The sequence below is a fragment of the Crocuta crocuta genome, unplaced genomic scaffold (genome assembly GCF_008692635.1).
Source record: "Crocuta crocuta isolate KB4526 unplaced genomic scaffold, BGI_CrCroc_1.0 scaffold170, whole genome shotgun sequence".
Taxonomy (NCBI): Eukaryota; Metazoa; Chordata; class Mammalia; order Carnivora; family Hyaenidae; genus Crocuta; species Crocuta crocuta.
In genome coordinates, this window is record NW_027527853.1 from 8,659,045 (window position 1) to 8,669,273 (window position 10,229).

A 10,229-nucleotide genomic window follows, 5' to 3' on the forward strand; every position below is an offset into this window, starting at 1 on the left:
GGGCCCCCGGGAGGGTCGGGACTCCCGGGAAGCGTGCGGGGTCATCCTCCCCGCGCCGGGCGCGACTCCAGAAGCCCGGGACGCGCACAGGGCTCTCAGGGAGCGCTCCGAACACGACGCCCGGCCGCAGGGCTCGAGGGGCTCGGCCCCTTGAAGGGCCGCGGCGCTGCGCTGGCAACGGAATAAAAGAAAAACACCGGCTTGAAACAAAGGCCTACGCAGTCTGAGAGCAGACGCAGGGAAAGCCCTCACCTCATGGTGGCTAGGCGCTGCGGGCCGTCCTGGGGAGCGGCTGTCCCCACAGGGCTTTCTCCTNGCGGCGCGAGGTCGCTGCCCAGGCGTCGGCTTTGTTAAACGCAGGACCGGAGCGGGAAAGGGAAACTGAAAAGTGAATCTGATTCCGGACGAGGCGGAGTCCAGTTCCAGGAAACGGAAACTTATGCGAGAGCTGAGAGTGGGGCCCCAGCGGGGCTGAGGAACCTAGGGTGGGGGCGGGGAGGGGCACGTTTACTGACCTGCCGGTGGCTGGTGGCTCGGTGTGGAATTTGCAGCTGGCCACCTGGACTTTGGTCTGGGCTCTCCCCCGTCTCGCTGAGTCTGCGTGGCGCTCCAGCAACCTCATTTATTTTTAAATAAAACGCCAAGAGATTGTTGAGCGTTATTTTTGTCGTAAGGGTGGCAGAGGTGCTCTTTCCTGCTTACCGCATCCTAAGCTAAAACTGAAGTCCCTGCTTCCAGTCTTGATTCAAGAAACAAACAAACAAAAAACATGTGCCATGCTGTGCACCCGTGCAATTATTTCCGTTGGGTAAATTTAAAGAGATTTGGGGGTCAAAATGCGTATACATTTGAAAAGTTAACAGGTATCGCAGAATAGCTTTGCAAAGGAGTTCATACACCTTCACTCAGTTGTGCGAGAGTGCTTGTCTTCTGTGTTGTTGACAGCCGTACTCCCCCTAATAAGATTCTAGTAAAGATGGGGGTGATATTGGTAATCTAAGCAGAAAATGCCAAATACCCATAAACCAAAAATTTGGCTCCTCTTGAATTCATTCAGTCTCATACAACAAATTATATTGAACAACTGCTAAGAACCAGACATTGTTCAAGGCACTGCCAATTTGGCAATAATGAAAATAGAGGACCTAACTTTATGGAGTTATCTTCTAGCATGGGAGATAAATGTAATAAAGAACAATAAAATATATATCAGATGGTGCTATGGAGAAAAGCATAGAGAGGTTTTGACCCAGGGTGATTTTTCTAGTGTAAATATTTGTAAGGGCCGGTTTCACTGAGAAAGTTGCAATTGAGAAAAGATCTGAAGTGGGTGAAGAAGTTAGCCAGGAGCTAGAGAAGAGTGTTCCAGGCATGGGAAACAATAAGTGCAAATCCCTGGAGGTGGGAACATACTTGGCATGCATGGATGGTGTGGTTGGAGTGGTGAGAGCAGGGAAAAAGTCATAAGGATATAGATCAGAAAGGTAATGTGGTGGGCCTGAAGCCTATTGTAATGTTTATCTGAAGTGGGAAGCCACATTTTAGAAAAGGTACTGAAAGGTTTTTTTTTTTCCTTCCAAGTTTTTTATTTAAATTCAAGTTAGTTAACATGTAGTGGCATATTGGTTTCAGGAGGAGAATTCAGTGATTCATCACTTAGGTACAACACCTAGTGCTCATTATAACAAGTGCCCTCCTTAATCCCCATCACCCATTTAGCCCATCCCCTACCACCATCAACCCCTCAGTTTGTTCTCCTATGGTTTGCTTCTCTCTCTCTTTCTTTTCCGCTCCCATATGTTCATCTGTTTTGTTTCCTAAATTCCACATATGAGTGAAACCATATGGTGTTTGTGTTTCTCTGATTGACTTATTTTGCTTAGCATAATACAGTCTAGCTCCATCTACATCGTTGCAAATGGCAAGGTTTCCTCCATTTATGATGGCTGAGTAATATTCCAGTGTGTGTGTATATATCTGTATGTATATATACCACCTCTTCTTTATCCATTCATCAGTCAGCGGACTTTTGGGCTCTCTCCATGGTTTACCTATTGTTGATAATGCTCTATAAACATCAGGGTGCATGTACCCCTTCCAATCTGTATTTTTGTATCCTCTAGTAAACCCAGAGTAGTGAAATTGCTGGATCATAGGGTAGTTCTATTTTTAACTTTTTGAGGGATCTCCATACCATGTTCCAGAGTGGCTACACCAGTTTGCATTCCCACCAACAGTGCAACAGGGTTCCCCTTTCTCTGCAAACTTGCCAACATCTGTTATTTTGTGTTGTTAATTTTAGCCATTCTGACAGGTGTGAGGTCGTATCTCATCATGGTTTTGATCTGTATTTCCCTGATGATGAGTGATGTTGAGGATCTTTTCATGTGTCTGTTAGCCATCTGGAATTCTTCTTTGGAAAAATATCTACTCGTGTCTTCTGCTGCCCATTTCTTATCTGGATGATTTGTTTTTTGTATGTTGAGTTGGATAAATTCTTTATAGATTTTGGATACTAACCCCATTATCAGATATGTCATTTGCAAATATCTTTTCCCATTCCCTAGGCTGTCTTTTAGTTTTGTTGATTGTTTCCTTTGTAGCACAGAAGATTTTTATCTTTTTAAAAATTTGTTAAAGATTTATCCATTTTGTGAGAGATAGAGCATGAGTGGGGGAGGGGCAGAGAGAGGGAGACAGAATCTGAAGCAGGCTCCAGGCTCTGAGTTGTCAGCACAGAGCCTGATGTGGGGCTTGAGCCCACAACCCTGAGATCATGACCTGAGCTGAAGTAGGCTGCTTAACTGAATGAGCCACCCAGGCGCCCCGATTTTTATCTTGATGAAGTCCCAATAGTTCATTTTTGCTTTTGTTTCCCTTGCCTCTGGCAACATGTCCAGTAAGAAGTGGCTATATCCAAGGATTCTGATGGTTTCGTATCTCACATCTAGGTCTTTTATCCATTTCAAGTTTATTTTTGTGTACGGTATATGAAAGTTGCCTCATTTTATTCTTCTGCATGTTGCTGTCCAGTTTTCCCAACATCTTTGTTGAAGAGACTGTTTTTTTCCATTGGATATTCTCTCCTGTTTTGTTGAAGATTAGTTGACCATATAGTTGTGGGTCCATTTCTGGGTTTTCTATTCTGTCCCATTCATCTGAGTGTCTGTTTTTGTGCCAGTACCATACTGTCTTGATGACTACAGCTTTGTAATATATTTTGAGGTTCAAAATTGTGATGCCTCAAGATTTGCTTTGCTTTTTCAGGATTGTTTTGGCTATTTGGGGTCTTTTTTGGTTCCAAATACATTTTAGGGTTGTTTGTTCTAGCTCTGTGAAAATGCTGGTGGTGTTGTGATAGGCATTCCATTAAATGTGTAGATTGCTTTGGGTAGTATAGACATTTTTAAAATATTTGTTCTTCTCATCCATGAGCATGAAATGCTTTTCCATTTTTTTGTGTCTTCCTCAATTTCTTTAATAAGTGTTCTATAGTTTCAGCATACAGATCTTTTACCTCTTTATTTAGGTTTATTACTAAGCATCTTATTGTTTTAGGTGCAGTTATAAATGGGGTCAATTCCTTGATTTCTTTTTCTGCAGCTTCATTATGGATGTATGGAAATACAATAGATTTCTGTACTTTGATTTTATATCCTATGACTTTGCTGAATTCATGTGTTAGTTCTAGCAAATTTCTACAGAGTCTTTTGGGTTTTCTACATAGAGTATCATGTCATTTGCAAATAGTGGAAGTTTGACTATAAACATTGGGGTGGATATACCCCTTTGAAACAGCACACCTGAATCCCTTGGATAAATACCTAGTAGTGCAATTGCTGGGTCGCAGGGTAGTTCTGTTTTTAAGTTTTTGAGGAACTCTATACTGTTTTCCTGAGTGGCTGCACCAGTTTGCATTCCCACTGGTAATGCAACAGGGTTCCTCTTTCTCCACATCCTCACCAACATCTGTTGTTGCCTGAGTTGAATGCCTAATTTTAGCCATTCTGACAGGTGTGAGGTAGTATCTCATAGTGGGTTTCACCTATATTTCCCTGATGATGAGTGATGTTGAGCATTTTTGTGTGTATGTCTGTTAACCATCTGGGATGTTTTCTTTGGAAAAGTGTCTCTTTTGCCCATTTCTTAACTGGATTATTTTATTTGTGGGTGTTGAGTTAGATAAGTTATTTATAGATTTTGGGTATTAACCCTCTATCTGATATGTTATTTGCAAATATCTTCTCCACTTCTCTCAGTTGCCTTTGACTTTTGCTGATTTTTTCCTTCACTGTGCAGAAGCTTTTTATCTTGATAAGGTCATGTCAGGTAAGAAGACATGTCAGGTAAGAAGTTGGTGCTGCTGAGGTCAAAGAGGCTGTTGCCTGTTTTCTCCTCTAGGATTTTGATGGCTTCCTGTGTTACATTTAGGTTTTTCATCCATTTTGAGTTTATTTTTGTGTATGGTATAAGAAAGTGGTCCAGGTTCATTCTTCTGGATGTTGATGTACAGTTTTCCCAACACCATTTGCTGAAGAGACTTTTTTCCCCTTGGATATTCTTTCCTGCTTTGTCAAAGATTATTGGCCATACATTTGTGGGTCTATTTCTGGGTTCTCTATTGTGTTCCATCAATCTATGTGTCTATTTTTGTGCCGGTACCATGCTGTCTTGATGACTACAGCTTTGTAATACAGCTTGAAGTCCAGAATTGTGATGCCTCCAGTTTGGTTTTCTTTTTCAGGATTGCTTTGGCTATTCAGGGTCTTTTCTGGTCCCATACTAATTTTAGGATTGTTTGTTCTAGCTCTGTGAAGAATGCTGGTGAAGAATTTTATAGGGATTGCACTGAATGTGTAGATTGCTTTGGGTAGTATCAACATTTTAACAATATTTGTTTTTCCAATCCATGAGCATGGAATTGTGTGTGTGTGTGTGTGTGTGTGTGTGTGTGTGTGTGTCTTCTTTAATTTCTTTCATAAGCTTTCTATAGTTTTCAGTTACAGATTTTCACCTCTTTGGTTAGGTTTATTTCTAGTTATTTTATGGTTTTTAGTGCTATTGTAAATGGGATTGATTCCTTGATTTCTCTTTCTGCTACTTCATTATTGGTATATAGAAATGCAACTGATTTCTGTACATGATTTTATATCCTGCAACTTTACTGAATTCATGGATCAGTTCTAGCAGTTTTTTGGGTTTTCCAGATAGAGCATCATGTTGTCTGAGAGGAGTGAACTTTTGGCTTCTTCCTTGCCAATTTGGAAGCCATTTATTTCTTTGTGTTGTCTGATTGCTGAGGCTAGGACTTCCAACACTATGTTGCATAACAGAGGTGAGAGTGGACATCCTTGTCATGTTCCTGACCTTAGGGGGAAAGCTCTGTTTTTCCACATTGAGGATGGTATTAATGGTGGGTCTTTCATATATGGCTTTTATGATCTTGAGGCATGATCCTTCTGTCCTACTTTCTTGAAGGTTTTTATCAAGAAAGGGTGCTGGGGACTCCTGGGTGGCTCAGTTAAGCATCCGACTTCAGCTCAGGTCATGATCTATCTCATGGCTTGTGAGTTCCAGCCCCATGTCGTGCTCTGTGCTGACAGCTCAGAGCCTGGATCCTGCTTCAGATTCTTTGTCTCCCTCTCTCTCTGCCCCTTCCTTGCTCGTGCTCTGTCTCTCTCATTCCCTCAAAAATAAACATTGAAAAAAAAAAAAGGTGCTATATTTTGTCAAATGCTTTTTCTGCATCTATTGAGAGGATTATATGGTTCTTATCCTTTCTTTTATTAATGTAGTATATCACATTGATTGATTTGCAACTATTGAACCACCTCTGCAATCCAGGAATAAATCCCACTTGATCATGGTGAATAATCCTTTTAATGTACTATTGGATTTGATTAGTATCTTGTTGAGAATTTTTGCATTCATGTTCATCAGGGATATTGACCTGTTATTCTCCTGTTTACTGGGATCTTTGTCTGGTTTTGGAAACAAGATAATGCTGGTCTAGTAGAAAGGATTTGGAAGTTTTCCTTACATTTCTATTCTTCTGGAACAATTTGAGAAAATAAATATTAATATTTCTTTAAATGTCTGGTAGATTCTCTTAGGAAGCCATCTGGCCCTAAACCTTTGTTTGTTGGGAATTTTTTTATTACTGATTCCATTTCTCTGCTGGTTATGGGTCCGCTCAAATTTTCTTTTCTTTCCTTTTTTTTTTTTTTTTTTGAGCATGTTTTTAATTTTTATTTATTTTTTTGTTTTCTTAATAGTTTATTGTCAAGTTGGTTTCCATATAACACCCAGTGCTCATCCCCACAAATGCCCTCCTCCATGCCCATCATCCCCCTTCCCTTCCCTCCCACCCCCATCAGCCCTTGGTTTATTCTCAGCATTCAAGAGTCTCTCATGGTTTGCCTCCCTCCCTCTCCCCCACAGTTTTCTCCCTTCTTCTCCCCATGGTCCTCCATTAAGTAAAAAAAAAAAAATCAGATTTTCTATTTTTTCCTGTTTCAGTTTTGGTAGTTTGTATGTTTCTAGGAATCTTTGCATTTCTTCCAGATTGCGCAGTTTGTTGGCATATAATTTTTCATAATATTCTCTTATAATTGTTTGTGGTTCTGAGGCATTGGTTGTGATTTCTTCTCTTTTATTCATGATTTTATTTATTTGTGCCCTTTGACTTTTTGATAAGTCTGGCTAGGGGTTTATAAATTTTATTAATTATTTCAAAGGACTAGTTGTTAGTTTCATTGATCTATTCTGTTTTTCTTGTTGTTGTTGTTGTTTCTATATTGTTTATTTCTGCTCTAATCTTTATTATTTCCTTTCTTCTGCTGGCTTTAAGCTTTATTTGCTGTTCCTTTTCTAGCTCCTTTAGGTATAAGGTTAGATTGTATATTTGAGAACTGTTTTTGCTTCTTGAGGTAGAATTGTATTGCAATATACTTCACTCTTTTAAAAATTTTTTTTAACATTTATTTATTTTTGAGAGAGAGAGAGACAGAGTGCAACTGGAGAAGGGGCAGAGAGAGAGGGAGACACAGAATCTGAAGCAGGCTCCAAGCTCCAAGCTATCAGCACAGAGCCTGATGCAGAGCTTGAACTCATAGACCTTGAGATCATGATCATGACCTGAGCTAAAGGTGGATGCTTAACTGACTGAGCCACCCAGGTACCCCACAATGTACTTCACTCTTAGGAGTGCCTTTGATGTATCCCAAAGGTTGTGTTTTCTTTTTTTTTTTTTTGCTTCCATGTATTTTAAAATTTCTTATTTAATTTCCTGGTTTACCCATTCATTCTTTAGTAGAATTTTCTTTAACCTCCATGTATTTGTGGTCTTTCCTAATTTTTTCTTGTGCTTGACTTCAAGTTTCATAGTGTTGTGGTCTGAAAAATATTCATGATATCAGTTTTTTTGTCCTTGTTGATTTGTGACCCACTATGTGATCTATTCTGAGGAATGTTCCATATGCACTTGAAAAGAATGTATATTCTGTTGCTTTAAGATGCAATGTTCTGAATGTGTCTGTTAAGTCCATTCAGTCCAGTGTGTCATTCAAAGCCATTGTTTCCCTGTTGATTTTCTGATTAAATGATCTGTTCATTGCTGTAAATGGAGGGTTAATGTCCCCTACTATTATTGTGTTATTATCAATGAGTTTATGTTTGTGATTAATTGATTTATATATTTAGGTGCATTGGGGACATAAATATTTACAATTGTTAGATCTTCTCTTGATGGTTAGACCCGTTAATTATGATGTAATGCCCTTCTTCATCTCTTGTTACAGTCTTTTGTTTAAAATCTAGTTTGTCTGAGATACTTATGGCTACTCTGTAGCCATTCATTAGCATAATAGATAGTTCTCCATTCCTTCACATGCAATCTGCAGGTGTCTTTAGGTCTAAAATGAGTCTCTTTAGGCAGCATGTATATAGGTCTTGGGGTTTTTTTTTAATGCATTCTAATACCAGATGTCTTTTGATTCAAGCATTTATTCCATTTACATTCAGAGTGATTATTGAAAGATACAAATTTAGTGCCATTGTGTTACTTGTAAAGCTGGTGTTTCTGGTGATCTTCTCTGTTCTTTTCTAGTCTTTGTTGCTTTTGGTCTCCCCTTGTCCCTACTCAAAAGAATCTCCTTTAATATTTCTTGCAGGGCTGGCTTAGTGGTCACAAACTCCTTTAGCTTTTGTTTGTCAGAGAAACTCTTTATTTTTTTATTTTTTAACGTTTATTTATTTATTTATTTTTTTAACGTTTTTTTTTTTTTTTTTTCTNTGACCGGAGCGAAAGTCGGACGCTTAACCGACTAAGCCACCCAGGAGCCCCTAACGTTTATTTATTTTTGAGAGAAAGAGAAAGCACGAGCAGGGAAGGAGCAGAGAGAGAGGGAGACACAGAATTTGAAGCAGGCTTCAGGCTCTCAGCTGTCAGCATAGAGCCTGATGTGGGGCTCGAACTCAAAATCCCATCATGACCTGGGCTGAAGTCCGACGCTTAACTGAGTGAGCGACCCACTCACCCCTCGGTTATACTATTTTTAATTTCAGCCTAACTAGATTTTAGTTCTTTTATATCTGCAGTAAAGGATTTGTTAGTGTCTACTATGCTTTTTTCAAGCCCAGCTAGTATCCCTATAATTATTTTAAATTCTAGTTCAGATATCTTACTTATATCTGTATTGATTAAATCCCTGGATATTACTTCTTCCTGTTCTTTCTTTTGGGGTGAATTCCTCCATCTTGTCATTTNAAGTAAATTTAGAAATTAAAAATTAAAAAATTAAAATTAAAAAATTAAAAATTAAAATATAGCTAGATCCTGTTTTCCCTATAGCTGAAGCTTTGCAGCACTCTATGATCAGTAGACTTAGCACACGTGAAGGGTTTGTGCTGGTCCTATGGGGAAGGGGCCTGTTGCACTGATTCCCAAGTGGACTTGCCCTAGTGGGGATGCATCTTCAGGGTGCAGAGGGGCAGGGTTTGGTGTAAGTGTTTTGTTCACTAAAGTTTGTCAGTTGCCTGGGTCTCTCATCCCTGGAGTGGAGAGTTCATGCCTACCTGACCCTCTTCAAGAAGCCCTCACAGGAGAGCAAACAGTCACCCCTCTTGTTTCCCCAGCTTCCATCAGATCCCTGCCTTCACCCTGTCTGTGAACAAGCCTACCAGATGGCACAGTACTCCTGTGTTTTATCTCAGGTACAGGGCTGGATTTCAAAACTCCAAATTTTAGGGACTTGTGCAGAGTGGCCCCTTGCTGATCCTCTGGTGGAGGGTCTTGCTGCACTTTTGCCATTTGCCAGTTTTTCCTGGAAAAGCAGTTGTGTGAGCGTGTAGCAGCTTGGAGTTTTTGGTAAAGCACAGCAGAAAGCTGGCACTGAGGCTCACTGACCTCAGCTGGTGTTCCCATTCCTATGCTGGGGAACAGAGTAGCACCTTGGTACCACCAGTTCTTCTGTCCCCAGAGAGGCCATGCTGCTACTTCCAAATGCAGTCCAAGCAGGGGAACTGTTTCTCCCTGTGTGACCCAGGGTATCCTCAGACCATGCTCATCATCAGGGAAATACAGATCAAAACCATGATGAGATACGACCTCACACCTGTCAGAATGGCTAAAATTAACAACACAGAAAACAACAGATGTTGGCAAGGTTGCAGAGAAAGCGGAACCCTGTTGCACTGTTGGTGGGAATGTAAACTGGTGTAGCCACTCTGGAACACAGTGTGGGGATCCCTCAACAAGTTAAAAATAGAAATACCCTATGATCCAGCAATTTCTCTACTCCAGATTTACCAGAGGATACAAAAATACAGATTGGAAGGGGCACATGCACCCAGATGTTTATAGAGCATTATCAACAATAGGTAAACTATGGAGAAAGCCCAAATGTCCATTGACTGATGAATGGATAGAGAAGAGGTGGTGTACACACAGACACACACACACACACACACACACACACACACACACACACACACTGGAATATTACTCAGCCATCAAAAGGATGAAATCTTGCCATTTGCAATGATGTGGATGGAGCTAGATTGTATTATGCTAAGCAAAAGAAATCAGTCAGAGAAATACAAACACCATATGGTTTCACTCATATGTGGAATTTAGGAAACAAAACAGATGAACATATGGGAGTGGGAAAAGAAGAGAGAGGGAAACAAACCATAAGAGAACAAACTGAGGGTTGATGTAGGGAAGTGGG

General features: G+C 40.3%; 1 protein-coding gene across 1 annotated transcript in view; it reads right to left on the minus strand.

Moving 5' to 3' along the window:
• Nucleotides 1-309, minus strand: part of IFIT5 (interferon induced protein with tetratricopeptide repeats 5) — a 12,267-nt gene extending 11,958 nt beyond the window's left edge. Inside the window, exon 1 of the mRNA XM_077780036.1 lies at nt 253-309. Coding sequence (XP_077636162.1) covers nt 253-257 — 5 coding nt within the window. The 5' untranslated portion in view covers nt 258-309. The remainder of the gene's footprint in view (nt 1-252) is intronic.
• Nucleotides 310-10,229: the final 9,920 nt, after the last annotated feature.